General features: G+C 30.9%; 3 protein-coding genes across 6 annotated transcripts in view; 1 reads left to right on the forward strand and 2 right to left on the reverse strand.

Moving 5' to 3' along the window:
- Positions 1 to 2,557, reverse strand: LOC148621571 (iron-sulfur cluster co-chaperone protein HscB-like). The gene is made up of 2 exons (XM_088576091.1): positions 2,087 to 2,557; positions 1 to 630 (listed from the first exon to the last, which is right to left on the reverse strand). The coding sequence occupies exons 1-2, from the start codon at positions 2,531 to 2,533 to the stop codon at positions 256 to 258; spliced, it is 822 nt and encodes a 273-aa protein (XP_088432217.1). The 5' UTR covers positions 2,534 to 2,557; the 3' UTR covers positions 1 to 255.
- On the forward strand, positions 2,551 to 10,999 carry LOC148621572 (U6 snRNA-associated Sm-like protein LSm6). Its single transcript, XM_088576093.1, has 4 exons — positions 2,551 to 2,644; positions 7,380 to 7,472; positions 9,227 to 9,340; positions 10,811 to 10,999. The coding sequence occupies exons 2-4, from the start codon at positions 7,382 to 7,384 to the stop codon at positions 10,843 to 10,845; spliced, it is 240 nt and encodes a 79-aa protein (XP_088432219.1). The 5' UTR covers positions 2,551 to 2,644; positions 7,380 to 7,381; the 3' UTR covers positions 10,846 to 10,999.
- A 2,394-nt stretch (positions 11,000 to 13,393) lies between these two features.
- LOC148621573 (uncharacterized) overlaps positions 13,394 to 24,430 on the reverse strand; it is a 41,480-nt gene continuing 30,443 nt past the window's right edge. For all 4 annotated transcript variants that reach the window (XM_088576077.1, XM_088576078.1, XM_088576079.1 and 1 more), the window contains exons 4-7: positions 21,614 to 21,756; positions 18,631 to 21,185; positions 17,602 to 17,860; positions 13,394 to 15,956 (exon numbers count right to left, since the gene is read on the reverse strand). In XM_088576077.1, the coding sequence (XP_088432203.1) occupies positions 15,604 to 15,956; positions 17,602 to 17,860; positions 18,631 to 21,185; positions 21,614 to 21,756 (3,310 nt within the window). In that variant the 3' untranslated portion in view covers positions 13,394 to 15,603. The remainder of the gene's footprint in view (positions 15,957 to 17,601; positions 17,861 to 18,630; positions 21,186 to 21,613; positions 21,757 to 24,430) is intronic.

Raw genomic sequence — 24,430 nt, forward strand, 5'->3', positions numbered from 1 at the left:
TCAGAAAATTTAAACATTTTATATACTAGATCTAGAAACATAAAAAATTAAATTAGTATACATACATTTTAACATCTAAACATGTAAATAAATAAGCATCCCACTGGCCATAAATTTGAAGGAGAAATTACATATGATTAAAACTGAAAAGTAATTGTAAATACTGTTCATTATAATCTAAGATACATGTAAATTTAGTTACATAAAAATGTATTTGATTGTCAAACAGATGCATGCTATATTGTACTTTTCCCCTCAAAAATGTCCTCTATAAATTTCTTTAATTTTCTCATCAATGTTTGTAAAATATTTCAACTCTATTACCAACTGCTTTGCAAGTACAAAATCACTTTTTTCAAAAGCTTTTGATAACTTTTTAATATTGTCTTGTAATCTCTCAAGATTGGCAATTTCTATAGGTTTTAGAGCATCAGGGGATTCAGCATCTGCTATTTCCTCATTAATTTCCATAATTTCCATTAAGAATTCCTGGTTAACATTACTGGAGTCTTCCTCCAGGCCATGTCCTGCTCTTTCAAGCATATATAGTGCACGATTTAATGGTTTCACTAATGTGGAATAAGCTTTGTTCACCAATGAAGACTGCTCCTCTGCAAGATTTTTTTCTTCCTACCATGAAATAAATTTTGTTTAAAAAAAACATCCTAGCATGAAAAAATATCTTCACACTACTCCATATGAATTACAAGTACCTATTCTAAATTCTGTAATTGGAATTCCTACATGTATAACTTTCTAAATTGATAATTTCTGTATTTATCATTGAAACGAAAACACTGTAAAGTATAGGGTGTAATTTTTCATTATCTTAAATTTGTTTATGGAGAAAAATTTTGTGCTAATCTTCAAGGAACATACAGTAACTGTTCAGGTTGAAGGTCTTCTTTCCAAATCCATTTAAGAAAAGAAAGGGCAAAGATACATGTACATGTATTCATAGAAGTGCAGATACATGTATATGTACAGTCAGTGTATTATATATACATGTAGTATCAAAATGTACACCTACAATTGTACATGCTGTTGTTGTCTTGTATAATAAGATATTTTTGCTACATGTATGTGTAGAAATATTTGAAATAGGATGATAAAAGAAAAATTCAACATTTTCAGTCGTTACATCAAGAATATTATCGAAATCTTTAATCCCCATTGTCCCCAATCCCCAATGAATGAAATTAACTCTAACTGTCAGGGAAACCAAAATGGAATGGCAATTACCAAGTCCAAAAATGAATAAGTCAGGTAAAAAACTATTGGAAATACATATATTCAGAAATTTTCATAAATGAGAATTAATAATTTTTATAATAAAATTTAACCTATTGAATATAGAGTGCATTAATATTTCCAAAAAGTGCATGTATTTCATGTTCAGTACTAGACTTAACTGTTAAACACAATAAATAACTTGAAACATGTCTTAACCAAACCCTGAAAAGTTGAAAACCTGTCTAAAGGTTACAGACCACCAATTCAACCAATGAGCATTTGGAATGTACGCAAAAATAGTCCTACGCAGAAATTACCCCTGTTCCTCATAGTGCTGTGAAAAAAGTTCTCATCTTATTTAAAAAATTTAAACAGTTTCTGAAAGGAAAAACATTTCTGTACATTTTATAGGTGCATTTTGCTTCTTGTGATGTGAAGCCTAATCTCCATAATGATTTTTAAATATACCCCTATCTTGTGAAAACACTGGGATTTCCCATGCTATTTATAGACCCTTCACTTCCGGTGACCAGTACTGCACTGCAAGTCTGCTAACCCCACATGCCATTCTGAGGATTGTGAGCTGACATATGTAGAATCATGCTGATATATAGTCCTCTGCAGGTTAAAGTTAAGGTAAAGTCCAGAGAAGCCATTGAATATTGTGAAATTAGCATAGAAGCCTATGGGAAGTGGAATTAGTGGTTTTTAGCCTAAACAAGACACTTTTAAAAGTCCCTCTACATTAGTTTAAATGTACTTAGAACCTGTATAAGCTAAACACCTGTCTTAACCAAACAAATCTTAGTCCCAAAGGAGCTTGGATAAGATGGGTTTCACTGTTTATACTTACATCACTTTTTAGTGTATGTTTATCAGGGTGAATAAGTTTCTGAATTTCCTTGTAATTTTGTGATAAAACTGATTGTTCTACATCAAAGCTGTCCTCAATTCCAACTATTTCAAAAAGTGAAAGCTCTCTGACAGACTGAACAACACCACACTCACAAAAAAATTTCTGACTCTCTAAATCTGACGGTTTTCCGCATTTCCAGCAAAGTCTACCATGAAAACTATATTTCCGTATTTGGGTTCGGGAATTATGTTTCACCAGAATGTTCAGAAACACAGAATTTTTATAAATTGACGAAGAATATATTGAAATAAAGCGTCTTCCTTTAAATTGAGGTGAATATCGTTCTAAAGCCCGTGAGACATCACCGTGTATCTTCCATTTTTGTCTACAAAACACCAAAATTGTTCTTTGGAAAGACCAAGGCATTTGCATGGGCGCTGACATCTTGAAACACGCGAGAAAAGTCACATGATCCAACGTCAAAGAATCTTCAAATATCGCGAGAATTTAAAGATGTGTTGAACCGGGTACTACAATATAATAGCACTAGCAGTGGTAATGTACTTAAAACTTCACACTCCCAGAAATAGCGCTTTTCAGGTCAAAATAGTCGAATGGGTTTTAATGCGTTTATTCTGTTTCTAAAGGCTGTTCAAATTTCTATACGCTTTGTTTTGAATTGTCATTTCTGGAACAGACTGTCTACAATATGTACATGCTGTTTGATCAGTTGGATATTAGGGTGTCACTGTAACGTTAGTTCTTCGTAATGTCATCTGTAACTTGCAGTATGGTTCAGGTCGGGAAAATCCTTTGATTGGTATGGGGAATCAACTTAAATTGTCATAATTTCATTTTTTAAGATATTTGAAAACTTCATCTGGTTCCTACTGCCGTACTGGTCAAAGAGTAGTTCTTGCCCACATATGTTTTGTCTTCTTCCATGAAACAAGGTCATGCCAAAATTTTAGACAAAGAGTCTTTGGGATATTTTGCTCTTAAAATTTAGCTATCATATAACCATTTTCATTTGGCAGGGATCATGGTAGGCTTCGTCAATGTTGCAACTTGCAATTTTTTATTTGTTCTGGCGACAAAAATAACGGGTTGGTGGTTTTTCTTGGACCTAGGTTTTGTGTATTTAAATTGACAGAAAGTTTGTCAGTAATGGATGTTTTCTCTAATTAAACAATTGTGTTTACACCTAGTCAAAATTGACCATTACCAATTTATGACTGAAGCCAGTCAAAGGTATTAAAGCAGCACTGTGACTCACAATATCCAAATGGGAGGTGTCAATCAGATGTAAATATTATTGTTATACCCCATGCAATGAAGTTGAGAAGGGTATAATGTTTTTGACCTGTCCATCAGTCTATCATCAGTTTTCCAGACTTTTTTTCTAAACCCTTGCAGATATTGACATGATTTTTGGTATATATGTTCACCATGATAAGTTACAGGTCAAGTTTCATTTCATTCTGATCTGATGATTTTTACTGAAATTACAGGCCTTGAACAAAATTCACAGAAACAACAGTTTTTTGGACTTTTATTCTGAACATTTGCAGATATTGACCTGATTTTTAGCATGGAAATTAACTATGATAAGTTACCAGACAAGTTAGTAGTTCCACTCCAATGATTTTAGTATAAAAGTTCACCATGATAAGTTACAGGTCAAGTGTATGTTTTTCTCTATGGTGATATTTACTTTGGATTAACTATAACTCAAAGAAATCACAGTCTGGAGTTTGAAACTACAATTCTGATTAATAAATTTAGTTAGAAGATAAAGGTCTAAAACCTAAAAAACATTCTTATTCCTCTTTTTATCAAGGTTCTTCTACATGTATTTCTCTTACAAACAAATTTACTTGAGTATCCAACATGGGGACGTGTGGGGTATGTGTGCGTGCTCACTAAGGTTCTTTAATTATTTATCATTTTGAAACATTTTGAAAAACTAGTTTGCTGCTTAATTATTTTAAAAATCATAATTAGGAAATTATATTTTGGGTTTTTTTTTAGTTATATGAACACACATTTTTCTACTTAATGATCAGAATTTATTTGAGGTGTAGTTAGATTTATTTAATAACTTAGACAAGGATATTTGTTTACAAATTTAAGTAACAACAACAAAACATTAAAGTCAAAAATTGATTTATAACAGTGGAAATTGTCATATATAACAGCATGAAAAGATTCCCATATTAAAAGCTACCAATTTTTTAGAGGAACATTTAACGTTGAACATACCATGATAAAACACCTCTACAGAACTTTGAGTTTCTACATGTAATTATGATTTGATTCCAAATAAAATCAAACTCACTTTGAAATGATATGTGTTTTAGAAAGTTGATATGGTTTTGTTTATTTGTTAAAAATCTGAAATGTGACATGATAAACAATTAATTTATCATTTATTATTTATATTTTAAAAAGTTTTCCATAGTAGGCTATTTTGCATCTAATTTCTTTTCCTAAAAAAATATGAAATAGTACTGAGTGACAATGATTTGCAATATAACAAAGTATGTGGTGAAGTCAATCAACACTACTGATCACATGTAATAACATGTAATAACATGTGCTCTTAATATTTCCATGGACATCTGATTTTTAGGTTACAGGAAAAATACTGATGTGTTACAATGCTTGAAATCATATATAATCCCCAAGAACATCCTACCCATCTAGTAGTATGGTTTAATGCACATGTCGATTTTAGTCATATTTTCTAAGTTATTTTCATTGTAATGTGTAACGATCATTTATTAGTTGTAAAGCAGTCAAATTCTCATGCAGATCGGGTCCTGAATATTGTCATCTTCTGGTAGATGTGGCCTCCACTTTTTTCAGTACATGTAATAAGTGAATTAAAATAGCTTCCTTGCTAATGAAAAAAACTCTTTTGTTATTATATTTCATTCCATGTATTTATTTTTTTTAATAAAAATCAAATTTTCAAATTTTCAAACATGTATGCTAATATTATATAATTTATGTTTTAATTTCAGTATTAAATGGTATGAAATACATTGTAGATGATAAAATACAATTTTTTTTATCTTTTACAGTTCATATTTTCCATAACAGCTCCAAATACATTGTACATCTATAAATTGTAATATTTTCTGTGACTTTTTCCCTACAAATGATTTTTACTGACACACCTACATGTAATCCTAATGAAATAAGTTATATTTATTCTCAATTTTTTGGGGTCAATATAACTCAACTAAAATTCCCTTTTAAAATTAAATTTAGTCTGATTTTTATTTTAAAAATCAGTACAATTTTTCCTATGTTCGCATGTTAGGATAGAACACCAGCAACTTTCCATTGTATATATTGTTGTAACGTTGGAATAAATTTTTTATTTAAAAAGACCTTTTAAAGTAGAAATAGAAAATACATGTACATGTATTTCAAATATTCATCAGTCTGATTGCCCATTCCATATCAATAACAAAATATATTCATTTTTATACACACATTCATTAGTTTTCCAGCACTAATTTAAAGTCAGTTTTATCTTACAAGTAAATTACATTTTCTACTCTCAGCTGTCCTGGTGGACAGGTAAATTTTACCTGAGACACAAGAATTTATTTATCAATTAGTGAGTTGTACATTTGTATATTACAAATAACAGAATCAATTTCAAAGGATTCATACCTGGCATGCCAGGTATTTATCAGACTGCTGCGAGCTGTACTGTATGCTGAAGAGTCTTTTTCTCCATTGAATTTTCAGCTATATGTTCAGCCATCATGTACAAATGTACATGTATATAAAATAAAATTTGAATAACATGAATATAATAGGAAAAACAAGGTTTACATTAAATATCAATACATTGAAGTCTTTAAAATATTTAAAAAAAAATAGCAATTTTGAATGGCAAAATCTTTTCATAATGTCAAGGAATGACACCAGAGGCCAGTACATCTCATTATCTACACTTCATTTTAACCAACATGTGTCATCTCAGCAGATTCCATTAACTTTTTTAAATCTAAGGTCAATTGGGACCATTACAAATTTACCACAACCACAAAATACAAATTATACAGGTAGCTAACAATTTCAAATTCAAATAGAATGCACAGTAAACTAGTGATTGAGAGGCAGTAAAAGGAGTCATTTGACATTATTTTTTTAAGTAACATAATTATAAATTCACTGACATATGAATTATATATTAGAATGATGTATAAAACATTAAACAATAATTCTAATCATAAGATTCTTCATGCTTATAGCCATTTTTGATTGGTCATGAACTTTGCCAGATTGTTCGTTCATGCATGAACGCCAGTCAACTTGAAACCAATGTGGCATCCATGTAGTTCAAAAGAGTGTGGCAACAAACTGAATGGCATAATATAGCTGTAAGAATAGTTTATTACATCCACATTGATTTTACCAGTACAGTTTGTTTACAGAGAGTAATTTTCAGCTCGGGGAAAGAAACATAAATGCTTAAAATCTAACTACAAGTAAATTCGCCCCTAAATTAAATTGTCCCAGAACTAACTTCTATAAATAAATTTACTGGTTCAACGCATTTGAAAAAAAAAAAATTTCAAAATATTGGGATAGAAATATAAGGAAAAACAGCTATTTTCGGTCGTTCGTGCATGAATGAACGGATCTCTCTACTCCCAAATATTACATGAACGGTCTTTGGCCGTTCATTGAGTTTAGGAGCTCTGAGATCCATTCATACATGCATGAACTGAAAATAGCTGTTTAGTCCTATAGTATAATAAAATTTCAGTGGGGGGTACATAACATTGTTAGTTGGTTTCTTAGTCATAACTAAACATACTCTGACCCTGCAATCCTCTTTTTCATGTGAATACTGATGAGTTGTGGTCATAAGAATTGTGCAATAGAAAAAGTCAGAAATTTTTTTTGTCATGCCATGGTGTGCCACCCCACAAACTACTTGTACAACTATCTAGTTGAAATATTCATTTTTTGTACATTTACCTAGTTTGATTCAAGTTCCATTGTGTTGATGCCATATTCAATACAATCAAAAAACGGTTTTTCATCCCAGAGATGTGATTCATATGTTTCTTCATAGGTTAATGAAAATAAAGGAAAAAAATCAGTAACTCCACCCATTGTACATGTACATGTACATGTACATCACATTATGTACATGTATGTCAACAAATATTGGTTTCATGCAACTACATTTAATTTCTACTGTTAGACAAATACATTTACACAGTACATGTACATTTGTACTTTCATTTTTTTTATATAGAAATGAGTAGAAAACAAACTCCCAGTGAGTTTCTGAAACAGATCATTGGCAGACCTGTTGTTGTCAAATTAAATTCTGGAGTGGATTATAGAGGTAAGATTTTTTCATCTCTAAGTTCTGGAAATAGTGATGTGAAAAAACAACACGCTTAAAGCTCAAAATGAGATGTTGGGTTTCTGACATTGTGTTGTGGCAGGACGGCCTACCTGCGTTGTAGTAGGTAGTGAGATTTAAATAGCCAGTTAATTGACTTGGCTAAAGGATTAATTCTTTAGCCAAATCGGTTTGTCGCTGGCTTGTCACTGAGCGGTCTAGGGTTCAATCTTCGGTGGCGGAGTATAATTTTGGTAGTCAAATCATGCTCTCATGTTAAAGTATTAATACATATTTTACATGTAGAGTTTCGTAGACGTATATGTTGCAATGTAGAATAAGTTAGTAAATTAATACAACCATTTTCAGTTTACATTTGTACATGCAATTTTAAAATTACACTATTAAAGATATTAATGATCTTATAGTTAGAATTATGCTTTCTTTGAAGTACATGTACATTGTAACTTGTAGAGTGAGTGCTGTTTAATGTTTAAAGAATATATGTGGATTATTTCACAACACATTTACATTTTTTTTATGCCACAGTAACTAAAAAGTGGGATGCATTAAGTTTTACCCTTGTCTGTAGGTGTCAAAAAATAACTCAAAAACATTTGCACAAATTTAATTGAAACTTTGAGATAGTGTTTATATCTATAGTGGGAAGCTCCCTTTAATTTTTTGAAAAATGCAATTTTTTGTTATTTATTCATAAAAAAGTGGGGAGGTTTCCAGTTTTTGCACAATAACTCAAAAACACTTCCAACAATTAAAATGAACATATTTATAGAAAAATATAGAAAAAAAAGTGAAAAGTTCCTCTTAATTCTTTTTAAATTTTGATTTAAAATTTAATGACAGAAAAGGGTGGGGTTTTCCAGTGAGTTTTTCTTCATGGCTGCAATAATTATTCCTAACAAAAGGGAAGATCAAGTGTTTTTACACAATTACTCAAAAACACTTGCACCAATTAAAATTAAACTTTGGGAAAGTATATATCAAAGGCCTAAAAAATAATTCTGTGCTTCTGGTAACCCGACCAAACCTAGTTTTTAATATGGTGTAAAAAACAAAAAAAACAAAAAAAATACAGATTTTTGGCATTTCCATTATCGCTTTTTGACTAGAATTGCTTCGCTCCCTGATGTGGAGGTTCAAAATTTGTTGAAAAAATTAACCTGGCTGTGGCTACGACAAGTTCAGTATTCAGCCATGTCATAATAGAGGCAGCAAAATCGGTAGGTTTCAATGTCCTGCAAATCTATAAATTTGAAGAAAAAAAAAAGACACCTACTAACCCTAGTTTTGAAGGAGATGATACTGTAAACACAGAATTTTTTTAGGCCTTAAGTGGGCAATTCCCTGTATTTTTTTGAAAAATTATTTTTAATTTGAAAACAGCATGGTGAAACCAAGATTATTGTTTAAGTATAAACCTTTTTAAAATATTTCTGAGAAAAAAATTGTTTTGCATCCATTGAAAAAAAAAAATGATTCTATATTTTCATCCTTAATTTAGAAGGCAGATTTTCAAATAAAATTTTGCTGAAAAAATTTTCATTTGACATTAAACTCCAGCCCCCTCCCATTGGTGTGTTAAAGCATTGACAGTAGCACTTGAAGTCTAATGAAGCATCAGAAATAAAACTTTCAATACATATGTGAAGGTTTATATGTGCACATAGTACATGTAAATAGTAAATAAGACAATAATTTATTATCTTACAGATCTGAACCTATTTATATTTCAGGAGTTTTAGCTTGTTTAGATGGATATATGAACATAGCATTAGAACAGACAGAAGAATATGTCAATGGACAGCTGAAAAATAAATATGGAGATGCCTTTATTAGAGGAAACAATGGTTTGTTGAAATGTGTTTATTTTTCCATTAGAAATATTATAATTTTACACGTGTAGATAAAATAATAAAGTGTAAGCGATTTCATTTCAATCTTCTTTAGAAAATTTGTTAATACATGTAGCACAAACCTTAAAAGTTCACTGACTGATATTTCACCTCTTTTGTATATACATTTTATGTTACTTGGTAAGTTGGGTTATAATAAAGTTATGATAAATTTAAAATGATGAACATCTGAAAAGTATGTAGTAATGAAACAGGGTATGATATAGATTTTTAAGAACTATCTTTTTAATGGAAAGGACTCAGAACAAAGAATCTGATTTGTAACACAACTTCATTTTCTGAGGTACTTTAAGATTGGTAGGTATGTATATATACAGAATAAGGACAGTTTTGAAGTCAGGGGCAAGACTGATGTTCTTTAGAGACATTCAAAACTGGTATTATAGGACTTGTAAGTCTTGTTGTCAATTTATTTTTTTATTTTTAGTTCATTCAAAACTAAAGATTTATAGTTGTTTGTTACTTCCAGGTACATCAATATAAAATGATGCTAAATTAGCAAAAATTTCTATTTTGTGTTATCACCAAATTTATTATGGTGATTTAATAGTTAGGTACCATATTTTCATTGTCCTATTTGCACGTAAAAGGTTTTCGTTCATTAGATTGTAATGTTTACTTGATAAACAACCACTACCTCAGGGGTTCCATTTTTTTTTTGCAATTCAGGTACCTTTTCTTTTGTAGAAGGTAATTTTCATCATTTTCTTTTATAAAACTATATGAAATTTAAACATTCTGGAGGTACCTTTCAGTAGCTTAGAAGGGTAAAAGTACCTCTTACCACCATTTAATGAAAGGGGTGTACCTATGAATTATGAATGGGAGCTAGAGAATCATTCTTGTAAAATCATGTGGTCATGTGAAAAGGCTTACAAGCCCTATTCAGTTAATCTGTGATGTCGCAGTTGATATGACTTAACTTTGTCATTAGATATTGCCAATGTTTTTTTTACTATGGTTGAGCCTCAGATAGAAAGTATCATGCAGTAAGAATAATGGAAAAACGATAAAATTGTCAATAGAGCAAAAAAGATCATCAATAGTCAGGCATTTTAATTGTTATATGTCTAGTCCTGGTTCCCCTAAAAAAAAAATCTCAATATTTGACTGTATATGTTCAAATTATTACCATAAATCAATCAAATCAACTATACGAGACATTAAAGAACTGGAGAAACATAAAATTTTCTTCATGTAGACTTTGTTTTTGAGGCCAAATTTTGCCTCTACAGAACCAACTTCTTAGATTTTGAGATTTGCACAGCAGGACATTAAATGCTTGACAAAGGTTTTGTAGACAATTTTAGGAAATGATTTTTTTTTAAATTTATCGATTATAATCCAACAGAAATTTAATGGTTACTGCGCTTTTATTGTTTTATTCTTTGTTTCATTTTGTAGTGTTGTATATAAGTACTCAAAAACGAAGGATCTGATTGGTTATCTAGAAAGTATACAGAAACCTGATTGGACTACTCAGGATCTCACTGACACTATGTACATACAGTGTTGACAGTCATTTCATTTGTCATCTTTCTCATGACAGAATGTTCATGTAAAATTTGTAGTAAATGTAATTCTATGTAATAATGTTAGCCTCTTATTTACATTTATGTATTCCTAAACGATTTACACTACTTTTCAATCACATTACCTCAATGAAAATCTATTTATCCTCTTATCAACAAAATTTTGAAGGAGTAAATATATAAATAAAGAAAATTTTCTTCACAGGAAAGATTGCCGCATATATTTTTTTATTTGACTGCAAAAAAATTAACAGTTGTATATTGGTATTATCCTGTCTTAGTTTTTGTTGTTGTCAGTAGATATGGACAATAATTTGAGTAAAAATGTATATATCTTTATTACATTATACCACAAGTTGCCACATCACAAAAGCTAGTTTGTAATTGATTTTGGGAGTTGTGATTTGAACTTTCTAGGAATTATTGGCCAGAAACAAGTATTTTTATGATGTCTGGACAATAATATGAGTAAATGTGAATGAATTTCACAAGGAGTCATACCCCAAAAGAGGGTGGGGATTGATATCATGGGTTATGACAGAGCTACTTAGGAATAAGGTGCCAAAAAGTGATAATGGTCAAATTCTTAATATGTGTCAAATATTTAATCACAACCAAATTCAGATCTGTATCAAGCGTGTATAATGTGTCCATACTATCAGTAGACACAACTGTTATGTTTACAACCTCTGTTGTTGTATCAAGCTGCACCCTGCAAAGCATTTTATTCATAAAATGTTTTGGACAATGATTTCATACTTGTCCTTAACATATATATTTCTTTGTGTTTAATGAGAGAAATTAAGGAAATCTTGTTCAAATTACAATGAAAAAACATAACCAAGGGATAATGACTAGATAAAGAAAACAGACATACAACAAAGAACACAAAATAACACTGAAATTAAAAAATAAACGGGCAACCCAGACTCCACTATTAAGTACAAAGATCACAAAATAACACTGAAACTAAAATAGACGGGCAACCCAGACTCCACTATAAAGTACAAAGAACATAAAATAACCAAAATAACACTGAAACTAAAATATACGGGCAACCCAGACTCTAGTAAGAAATAGGAAGTTGGACTATTGTATATGGCAGGGTAAGCTGCCTCTACTTTTCTAGAAAAACCTGCAGTTGCTCATAAAATTTCATATGTGGGTAGATGAAAGAGGTAAACTATGACATGGTGAACCAACCAGTTTTCATGGTGCAGATGGATGTACCATAAATTTGTGATAGTCATTACGTCAGTATAGGTTCAAAATTTCTTCATTATAAAGACTGTTGTGATCATCTCTAAGACACAAACAGCAGATATGTACCTAACCAAAGAGCAATGTATGAACAGCTGACTTCCAAATAAGTCTACTGTCATGCAATTTTTGGACGAAACAGCCTGTTTTTTTTTTTTTTTAAGAATTGTTTTTGTATTAGCTTGCACAATTTTATGGGCAAAGGGAGATAACAAGAGTAAGTTTGAATTAGATTTGTCAATGTGGCAAGATATTTGCTTTTTCTTGTATTAATAGTGGGTACACTGTACTGTGGTGTATCTGTTTTTGTCACAAATGTGGCTCTTTTTTCATCTGTCCTTAATTACATCTACATTTATGGATTTTGTGCAAGTTAAGTACATGTCAAAGAATGTTTTTCAGTATTTGGGGACAGTTTTATAGGTCGACTTTATAATGGTTATTAGAATTTCACCTTGTTGTCCTCCCTTATAAAATAGATGAGTAGCACTTGAAACCACCTAAATGTGTTAACATGGACTTTAAATAAAGTTTTTTTCTAGAACAAGGTTAAATCAACCAGATCAATTCATGTCTACCATTACTTCTGGGGAGAAGAAATCGATATCTCGTTTCACATTCTAAGAGAGTGACCTTATCATTTTTTTTTTTGAATTTATAAACTGTGGCAAATTAGATTTCAAACTTCATTTCTCCAATAAGATCCTTAGTTTTGCTACGGAAATTTTTTTCATGCTGTCCATACATGTATTAACATGAAGTATGTTTGCCTAAAAAAAAAATCATCTTTTAAAATTTAAGAATCCATCAAACTGTTTCTTCTTGGTTTGAAGCCATAACATGATGGATTGAACTTACCAGTAATACAAAAACAATTATCTATTGAAGACAAGAGCAAAGACATCACAAACAACCTTATTAGCACTGTACCATAACAGTTAACCTTTGAAACAATAAGTGTGAGAGATTCACCCCCACGCCACTGTCTCGTGGGAATACTTTGCGTAAAAATAAATTTTTTATGCAAAAATTCATTATTTAGTACAGTATTTTTCACAGAAAATAAAGCAATTTTAATCAAAAATCTCCCACAAGTCCTACATTTTTGTGAGGGATATTCCAACAATTTCATTGATTTTGAGGGTATCTTGCCCTAATGTGGGAGGGTCATTTTTACAGTTGAACAAAACCAAAATTTCTTTATCACAATTTTATTTTGATATCATGTATAACATAATTAGGTAATTATTACTCTTAATAATGTATAAATATTTTTATAATATATTATAATAATGTATAATAACAATAGCAAAAAACACACAACAATTAAATATTCATCTGGAATAGTCATAATATGTAATAATGGTACATGTGTTATAAATTAGAAAGCAAAACCTGATTTTTAGCATTTCCAGTTTTCCAAAGTAGGATTAAAAATATGATATATTCAATTACAAAAATATAGGTAGACACATCTTGAGAATTGGGCATTTCCAAATTTGATTAGGATGCCAAGGTAGAGAACGAATTTAAAGTTGCAAACAGATTTTTTTTTTTTTTGAAGTCTGTAGATAAATGAAGAAAAATCTATCAAAATGTGATCTGCCAGGATATTAGAACTTTTTCACACTTCCTAAAATTTCAGACAACCTAAATGGTGTGCCCAGTAATAATATACTAGTATAAAATAACTTGAAAGAATACTTGGAAACCTGCATTGGATATTTTAGTGATGAGACATAGTGAGCATAATTTTAGCAAAATGGAAAAAAAAAACTTTATTATTAATTCAACCATAAAGAAAGTTCCTCATACAGTTTCTTTAATTATTAGTATAAGTTGTCTATTTTTTTTTCAGTTTTAATCATTAATGCATATAATATAGAGGATACAAGCTCACAAAGACCCTATGCATGTACTAGTTAATGTAACTGAAAACTGGCCAGTCTTCCTAATTTCCAAACTTTCTCTGGATTGACACCAAAAGCTAATAAGATTCATTAGAAAGCTTTTAAGGTTTATTTCATGCCCTTGATAGCACGGGTCAACAAACCAAGTGAATTGTTTTACTTGTTCGTGGTGTTACATGCATTTGCTTAAGTACAGGTTGACCTAAGAAACATGTGGAGAGTGAAAAGTCGATATTTTTGTAAACTTTCAAAATATAATACTATAAATCTATCCTGTATGTCCCCTTATTTATTTAAGTATCAATCAGTAATGAAGCCGGTTTCAAAGGCAAAAAAAATACTGAATATAAAATAATGTGTAGTAGAAATGGCAAGGAATATTTCTCAATAGAACTGAAATTTTTGGACTAGTTTCATCACTTCTTCGAAATAAGATACAAATCTCATTGGTATTTTTAACAATGATTGGGACTTTTGGAGAGATTACTGGGTATGTCAATTTTTAAAAGAGTTGCGAAAAAGGTATTTGACTGATTACTGTTTCTTTATTTGCACAACTCTTAATGGAACCTGTACTAAATTTGTTACTTCCATGTAAATTCAATTTGCTGTCCACCACATTTAAATAAATATAAATAAGCACAAATGTATATAAAAAAACAAATGTATTATTATATTTTGTTTTTGTGACAATGTGTCCATATGTATACTTAATAAACTATGTATATGGCAAACAGAAATGAGACAAAGCCAGTAATATAAGTATATATACTTACTGCTAATACAAATGCAACACCTCACCTCTGCCTATAGTTAAGAGTGATGCAATGTTGTTGTTGTTGAGTATAATAAGACAATTACTTGTATGGTAAAACATTAAATTGAAAATGGATGTTTTAATGTATTATCTTTGGATTTCTTAAATATGATTTTGATTTTTAAAATTATTTTTATGGCATCACAAAATGCATCTTTTCATGGAAAATGGCCATTTTCTTATGAAAGCTTTCTTAACACAAGAAAGCATTGTATTCCAAGAGGTTTTTAAATTAAAATTTCCTTAAAATTAAACATATTTTTTACTGAAATCTACCCATTATATGTAACCTATCAAATATGTTCTTGAAAATAAACTTTGAAAGGTTTATAATTCAAAGTTAATAAGGCAAATTACTTTCTAATTGTGTTAATATTCCTTGGCTGTTTAATACATGTACTGAGTGTGTTTTTTTTATTATTTTTTTTTATCTAAATAGTAAAGTCGAGAAAATATACTGTAAACTCAGAAATTGTTATGCACAAGCATTATGATTCTTTCAATTTTTACAATCTAAATGCAAATTCAGGAAAAAATTGCATTCCTTAAGATCACAAAATTTTAATTACATGTAAAACCAATGCAGTCACATTATTCACAATATCTAAAACACTGCTATAACTTCTGAATTTACAGTAAATGCCATTTAAGTATTTAACAGCAACATAATTAAAAGTTTTAGTTTGGTGCCCTTCTGATGGTTAATTTAACATCTCCATCATCTAAAAATTTGAGGAAATTCCATGCTTCTGTGTGTTTCATAGTAGCCATTTCTGTGCCATTGACCATTACCAATTCATCTCCTACTTGGAGAAGTCCACACTTAGCAGCAGCACCTCCTTTAAACATTCTTTTAATTTTGACAGGGACATCCCCACGTGGTGAGCCTAGGCCCCCCTCAATCAGAAATCCAAGTCCAGTGACTCCTTTAACCATTGTTAATTCTATGATGCCATCAGGTGATACCTCTGTTCCACATTCTTCAGTGTTTTCAGATAAATTATCTTTGCTGGCGCCTTCCACATTGGAAACTGAAATGTAAGATATCAAATATGACCAGTGTTTTTAAGATAAAATAGATGCATCCTTTTAAAAATGCCTAAAAACTGCACCAGTACTAAAAGAAAATTTAAGGGGAATACCCAACACATTTTTATTTTCCTCTTTTTTAAATATTTTTTTAAACCTGAATGTTTGGCCAACCAGTTTAAACATCTATAAACAACCTATTTAATAACTACTCCAATATTAGGGAGAACCCAGATATTTTTCACACAAGAAGCCAAGGAATTTAAATTTTCTGAAACCCCTCCAAACCAACACAATTTTCAAATATTGTCATTAAGGAGAGCACATTCTCAGCACACTAGTATTAGTCCTCGATCTGCCTGTACTTTTCAAGACAATAATTTACACAATGATTACATTGTAACTATTCATGGTAGTTAAAGTTAACACAACATAACATTTTAGACACATTACCATCTCAATGAAGACACCATATTCAAAGAATGCACAATAAAGCACCAAAAAATAACACAACTGAATAATTCCTGACTTGGAGAAAGAGATAATGGACTTGTCTATTACACTGAATAAGAAAATATTCAGTAAGAAGTATTTGTGAAATAGATGTGTAGTCTAAGAAACAACAAAGTTCAAGAACTAAAGAATGAGATCTAAAATTTTAGATATAAAAGATAAAATGATGTAAAAAATACTTTTGTTAATTAGATACAGAGTGTTGTGTTTATTTTTCATTTAATAAAGAATTCAGAATTTAAAAAAAATAGAAATTTATTGACCATCTATATTAGGTTCATTTCAATTTGAAAACGAAAAAAAAGAAACTTTCATCAGATCATGGACATATTCAGAAATTCATTTATATTTATAAGGAAATTTATTTTGTATCAGAAATAAACTGCACAAAAGCATTTTAAGTAAAGTTTCAAACCGGTAAAATAGCAAAATGAGTATAGTTTAAAATAGGTAAAATAAATGAATATATCTGAACTTAAGTTCTAGCATCTCTATGATTGTTGTGCAATACAAGGGTTTCCTTTGTAAGCTCTTTCTGGGAACAATTCAAATAGGCAGTTTAATCTTGTGCAATAAAGAAAAATTGTACAAAGCAGCTACAAGCAGAAAATCACAACATCAGTATAGATAACATAATTAGGATAAAAAATAAATTTCAGTTATAGACCATGTCCTGCTTACAGAAATTTCAAATAAAAATGTGTTACTTTTAATTGCATTAGTATCAATTTAATCTGTTCACTCTCTACATGCACAAGAAAAAAATCTGAAAGAACTGCATTAAAGTCACACACCAAGCATAATCAAGTCTTACTTACTTCAAAACTTAAACTGGAAAAATATCATCAAAATAAAACAAGAGCTTAGAACATAAATTAATGGGAAAAAAAAAGTATTTCAGGAAAAAATAATGGAAGTATAAAGTGTATATGTTACTTTTTAAAGCATGCACCTATTTCCTCACCATCATCTATAAATTGGGGCTAAAACTGATCCTGGTGAACCTCCTGTTCTAGCTTCTATTATAAAAATATTGCAATATAAAATTAAATAACACAAAGCTGCAAAATTCCTATACTTTTCCACAAAAAAATTATTTGGAGATTTAAACTTTAAATGATTTTATATACTTACTCCTTTTATTAGCATTTTCATCACTGGTCGGACTAAGGGCAGGAACCAATTCATCTTGTAAGATATTTTCCTTGTTTGGTGAAGCTGTGGAAGGGGAGATAACAACACATACAAGTTGTGATTCTGAATTTTCTACAGACTGGAATATAGCAACAACATTGTCTTTGTTGACAACTTCACCATCAATTAATAAAACTGAATCCCCTACTTTGATGTGTCCACTCTGCTGTAACAACCCAGAGGTATCTAGACTGGAGACCTAGCAAAATAAAACATTGCTTTTTAATATAGGGAAATTATTAATTTCTATATAGTACATGATGTACATGTATTTTAATATAATTCCACCTTGGAATCACACAGAAGCAATCAATTGGCAAACAAACTTTCAGCAAAAATATATTTCTATGGAGCATCTTCAGAAGGTCATCAAAAATGTTTTTAAGACAAACAAGTGTCAGGGAAATTTAGTTGGGCCAACTTCCCTAAACATCCAGTACTCTCAGTTAACAATATACAGAGAGAAATAAATATTACAGGATCTGTTACAACATATAAGCTATATACATATTGGCTAATAATATCAGAATTATTGGAATAAATTTTACTCAACTATATTTTAGGCATTTTATTCAGTCATAAAATGTTGTTATTTCGTGTAAACTCGGTTTAACTGTAAAGCAATACTCACTTGGTAGTCCTAAAAGTCAATTAGTTTATTACCGAGTACAATGAATATTGCTAGATATTTCAGCAATTCAATAAATTAATAAATTAAAGAATAAATGATTAATTTTTTTATTTTTTTGTGAGACTTCTTATCTCCATGGATTAAATTTTCAATTGATCCAAAATTTTTACTGAATATTAATTTATTATATGATGTATTAAATGTAAATTTCAATTGAAAAAAGATAATTATATAAGTATTGTCAAGTTGAAAAGTCAATAAATAAACCATCAAATTTTTATCAAACCAAAAAATGTTATTCTTACCATAAGCATTTGCGATTTTGCATATAAACTTACTATCAAATCCTCAGATGCATCATTTGTTCTTAGATTTAATCCAATAGGAATCTTGCTACTTTCTCGTTGAAGAAGTATCACAGAAATTTCAGCTTCAATTGACTTTCCAAGAGAATCCATCTTCTGATTGGCCAATCGTAAATCACATGACAACATTGTGGTTGAAACTACCATGTCACATAACAACACATCATCTGGACTGTTTGATTTTGATAAAACAGAAATTTTTTGTAGCCCACTTATAATGGAGAATGGCCTATGACTAGACACAATATTGAAATTGTCTGAAGTATCAATTGGGGGAAATTTAACACAATAAGATGGGAATGGAACATTAGAGTTTTGATTAGCACTGTCTGAAATATTTGCAGAATCTGGAATGTCATTTTGTTGCTGGTGATGATCATCACTTTTTACTTCCTTGTCTGGATCATCACCAAATCCCGCAGGAACATGACTTACACCAATAAATGTATCATCTACAATATTCTCACTATCTACATAGTCTTTATTTACAGAAACGTTTATTCCTACTTCTACAATTGCACTAGTTTGCTGATCGCCTGACCCTTGAAGCTCCTGCTCAAAAGAAATATTTTTTGTATCAGAAATTAATTGCACATCAACATTTTGATTTGAACTTTCACCTTTGAAATCAGTCCCTTCACCTGAGAGTTCACAAGTTTTGATGACATCATCAAAGCATGCATCCAATGGTGAAGAGTCTATAATAGAACCAAGACCATTTTGTTCAACAGAAAAATCTGAAGTGACTTGGTTAGATTCTGATTCTTCACTAATTTTGTTAGAGTCAATTTCATCAGTATTAGTAGGGATGTTTCCCTCATGCATATACAAGTTATTAAGTTCCCCATGCATATCTGACTGATTATGTTCACCATTAATGTTTGGTAATGTTTCCTGACTAACTGAACAGTCTGCTATAATTTCTGTCTCAAGCCCAACACCAGAAGCTTCACTTAACTGTTTTTCATTTATGACTGAATCTTCAGACAAATTAATGTTGAGGTCATTGGACTCAAGGTCAATTTGTTTAACTTCACTTTCATCATATTTTGAAGTTGGTACAACATCGACTGCAGACAACATTTCTGATCGGTTATTTAAAGTGTCATGTGATTCATCTAATGGTGTACGTGAAACAACATCATCATGCAACCCTGTTATATTTTTCTCAAACTGAGAAAGTGGAGAAATCTTTGAATCAATTTCAGTTGCAGCTGTATCAACTTTTGTCCTTGGTGAAATTGGTGACCTTGGAGAAGGCATTGGTGAAAATTTGATTTTATTTCTAGTAGAATCAGACTGATTGGATCGTTGTGACATATTCATGTCAAGATCCAAGTTTTCAACCTTATCCCTAGGTGACTCAGATTCATTAAAATGTAATGAATTGTCATCATTTACTTGTTTTGTCTTGTCCCTAGGTGATTCAGACTTGTCTGACCTCGGTGATGGTATGGGTGGGACAGAGACTTCCTCATCATGCAGTGAATAAGAGCTATTTGGTGAAGTTACAACATCAGTCTTACCAACAAAGTAACCAGTCCTAGGTAATGCTTTCTCTTCAAATGAATAGTTAGCATTAAAGTTGAAACTTGTATTGTCTGGTGATTTTGATTTGCGTGGACTCAGTGCTGAGTTGAGTCTCACAGGAGCAATTTTTACTCCTCCTTCACCATTTCCAGTAGGGGGTATAACCTGAAAGTGGGCTGGCTTACTTCTTTCTGCAACTTTTGGTTTTTCTTTGGAGACAAAGTCTACTACACCAGAAGGAATCAGTTTTGGCTCTTCAGATTTCATAGCAGAGGACACATAATCTGTCTGTTTATCTGGGGAAACAGATGCAAAAATGACTGTATCTATAGGTTCTGTCTTGTCTGTCTCATGACCAGCCCGTCGTGCTGAGGACACATAATCTGTATGATGTGGAGTTATGATAGACTCTTTTGGGGTTTGTTCATGTGACTTTTTAAGCTGACTCATTGCAGAACCAACATAACCTCCTATACTTGGTGTGATCTTGTGATGTGTGGCAGTTTCTGTCTGCTGTGGTAATGGTCTTGGTTTAGGTTTCGGGGCAACAGGTGGTGGTTCTTTCTTAGTGCCTGTTACTTTTACAATTGTCATTCCATCTTCAACTGGTTTCCTTGGAGATGCCAATGGTTTTGATGATTCTCTGCTCCCTACTGTTTCTTGGGTAACAGTGTGTCTTGGGACAGCCAATGGTTTTGGTGGTGTCTGTTGCAATGGAGACCTCTTTGGTGCCAGAGCAGGAGACAGACCAGGAGACTTTGGAGGACTACTAAGTTTTGGAGATCCTTGATTTGCTGGTGGTGATGACAACGGTGAGTGGTGACTTGGTGAAAGTGATGGTGGCAGATGTTTAGTTACAGTGGGTGATGAGGGTTTAGCACCAGGACTGGTTATTCTTCCATCAAATGATTTGGGACTCAATGCAGGAGTCAGACGTCTTAGTGGACCAATGCTTGTGTTGATTGACAAATCTGATGGCCTTGACCTAGTGCTCATATCTAAAAATATACATTGAAAAACAATGTTTGTATTTTATTTTAAAAGAACAAATGCTAATAATTCCTTATTGTTTCAATTAAAATTAAAGTTCCGTTGTTTAATATTTCCCAATAAGTTACAGGAATTTTAAGTCCTGTGATGTTAGTATATACAGCTTAAATAGCAAGTTTTTCAGTATGAAGTAAAAAGAAAATAGCAATACCCTTGTGTTTTGCTATTCAGGTGTGTGTGTCTGTCTGTCTGTCTGTCTGTCTGTATGCATGTATGTATATATGTATGTATGTGAATGATATATTTTTTTACTGATAAAAAACCCCTAAATGTGAAAATGATATATGTTAATACCTAAATAATGCTGACAATAGGTAACGATGTAACATGAGAAACACAAATGTATTACTGAACCAACTAATAAGTTCCAATTTACCTATTTTAGAAAGATCTGGAGGTGTTACACTAACAACAATTTTAGCAAGCCCTCGAGGAAGTAATCGGATGATTTGTTGAACCTTGTGGTCAGGGAGACCTGTGACCTCTGTGCTATTTATGGACAGGATGTAATCACCTACCCTGCAAAATACAAAAAAGTTACTTTTAACAATATAAACAATGATTTTTTTTTTCAAGCACATACAATATCAATAAAACACATATACAGTGTACACTTAAAAACAAACTTTTTTTTACTAAACTAAGGCTCATATATGTTTTTCCATCACCTGAAATGGGTGAGTTTTAGACAAAAAACATGACACATGAAACTTTTTAAGTTTTCAATATAACACTGCATGTATCATCAATAGCACTCTGCTACCAGCAAGTGGGAAAGGAATAATCTGGCTTGAGAAATAAAGATGGAGTAGAAAAAAATGTTTATGTGACAACTCCTCTTAAATAGAAATGCAACCAAAAACACAATAAGGCACTGTTCAGCCCAAACACGGAGTTAAATCCACATAGAAAGACAAGCTCTTATTGACTGCCATAAAAAATGAGGGAGTACACAGAGTTGCACATACTAGTAACTCAAAAGCATAATTGCAAGTCAATACATAAAACACAAAAAGTGACAAAGGACAACTACACAGACAGTGCTTGACTCAGAGCTGGTGTAAAAAATACAGGGATTAAAATGGTTTATCTGAAGTTTCAAGCTCTCCTTGTAGTTATATTTCTGAGTAAAACTAGAATTATCTCCCTTAGATAAGGAGCAGCAGTATTTCTTTATTAACATGATAATTTTAAGGGTTGAAAATATTAGCATATTTTTGTGAGAAAAAAAATGTACATCCATCAACATTAAATATATATTATTTTATCATTATTATGAATGTCTAAATTTTCAGCAAAATTATTTCTATAAAAACTGATGTTCAATGCATGAAAATATCTTGAATTCAGGAAATCTTTGTCTTTATTGTTAAACAGATATTTTTTTTTTCAAAATAAAAAATTGAAGCATGCAATTAACTGTTAGACAAGAAGACAGTTCTTTTATTTTCAAGCAGTCTAATGAAAACTAGACTTGGTGTATTTCCACCTTATACCCTGATACTCTGGCAAAACAAATTTATTCAGAGGGATTAATTGAAATTAGAGTCTAACAGACTAATCTTGATTCAAATTTACAATTCTGAGTTATATTTTAAAGTGAAGCCTGGCTAAATTGAATCACTTTTGGACTTTAAACTTTGTTCCATACCAATAGGACAAGTCTTAAAGTTTACCAAGATTCAAAATACAATGAAACACCATTCTGTGTAAGTACAAGTCAATGGGACTGGCACATCGTTTTTCTCAATTTGGTCTTTTTGACTCAAATATATTCAATACATCTAGAAAACAACCACAAAGGTATTAAAATCAATCCTGAAGCATCTGTGACAAAAATGTATCTTTGACTGCTTATATAAGGAAAAATGCAGGGAAACTTTCTCACCATTTTTTTTTTTTATTTTTCAATTAGATTAGACCAATCAATTTCTAAAAAAGGTAAACTTCTGGTGTTAATTAGGTATAGACACTTTGTCTGATTCTTAGACAGAGAAGTACTTAAATCAATGTATTAAAAGGGACATTTAAAAATTTGGATCAGGCCAAAATAAAAGATAACCTTGATTCTCATCCCCTCCTAAACTCGATTTTTTCATTCTCCTAAAAAAAAAAATTTCCCAATTGAGGTCAATTTCTTTCAAAATGACAGTATTTTTCACAAAAATTGACAAAAAAAATAAAAATAAAATTAACCCACCTGGCACCACAAAATTTGAAGAAAACTAGATGAGAATCTAAGTATTTTTCATTAAGGACTTATTCAGGGTTCAGTCTAAAAAGGTTCTATTGCATTTTGAACCTGCATAAACTGAATACCCGTCTTAACAGGTGCATTTCAACTTGTGTGACTATCCAATTAAGACAAAAATAATTTCCAGGACCATTTTAAGAAAAAAATTTAACATTTGTGCAGGCAAAAAGTACTTTATTTAGACTGTTTCACCATAGTTTTTATAGGTGACAACCTTTAATGTACAAAATGAATTTTTCAACCTTGTTTTTAACAGGAAAGTAATGTCAGATGTCCATAGGACATACTGATTACATCTGTTGAACTTCTTGATTTGTTTCTACAGATCATACACATGATAACATTATTACATTTGACGTCATTTTTGTCAATAAATCATAAAACAATTTGTCTACATTTTGATCTGCTTTACAACTTGTGCATATACATCAGACTTAAAGTTTGTTTTGAAGGGAAAATGTCTATATCTGGAGGACAGTATACGATTCTTAAGAAAGTGTGATAATTTTCTGAAAATTTTGTTTGATATGTTTATTGAAATATTCTTTCAAAAAGATTCACTGAAAAAAAAGTAATTTCTCTGTAGCATATTTAGGTAAAGTTGACTACTTCCCATTCATGAAATATATAAATGCTGCCCCATTGATTAACATAAACATATTTTATCAGAAAATCTGCTCTTGGTCGTCAGCTAAAACAACAGGAAATACTAGTTGACCAAATTATTTCTACTTTTCAAACTGAAATTTTACCCTATACTAACTTTTCAAATTCAACCCTGAAGAATAAACAGGAAAATGTGACAAAACAATGAAAAAAAGATTTTAAAGGCATGTACATCTAGAGAATTTTACTTAGAAAAAAAAAAACACACACACACACACATACACTTCATTCAACATATAAATTTTATATGGAATTAATTTACCTGAGATAACA

The sequence above is a fragment of the Perna viridis genome, chromosome 3, assembly GCF_037379345.1.
Source record: "Perna viridis isolate PV_CMFRI_1.1 ecotype Kerala chromosome 3, ASM3737934v1, whole genome shotgun sequence".
NCBI classification, from domain to species: Eukaryota; Metazoa; Mollusca; class Bivalvia; order Mytilida; family Mytilidae; genus Perna; species Perna viridis.

Bases quoted from the DNA above. Each gene is read 5' to 3' on its own strand.
- LOC148621571 (XM_088576091.1), bottom strand. From the start codon at position 2,533: ATGTCAGCGCCCATGCAAATGCCTTGGTCTTTCCAAAGAACAATTTTG. The intron at 631-2,086 runs GTAAGTATAAAC...ATTTCATGGTAG, and splicing joins AACATACACTAAAAAGTGAT to GAAGAAAAAAATCTTGCAGA.
- LOC148621572 (XM_088576093.1), top strand. From the start codon at position 7,382: ATGAGTAGAAAACAAACTCCCAGTGAGTTTCTGAAACAGATCATTGGC. The intron at 7,473-9,226 runs GTAAGATTTTTT...TTTATATTTCAG, and splicing joins TTCTGGAGTGGATTATAGAG to GAGTTTTAGCTTGTTTAGAT. The intron at 9,341-10,810 runs GTTTGTTGAAAT...TTCATTTTGTAG, and splicing joins CTTTATTAGAGGAAACAATG to TGTTGTATATAAGTACTCAA.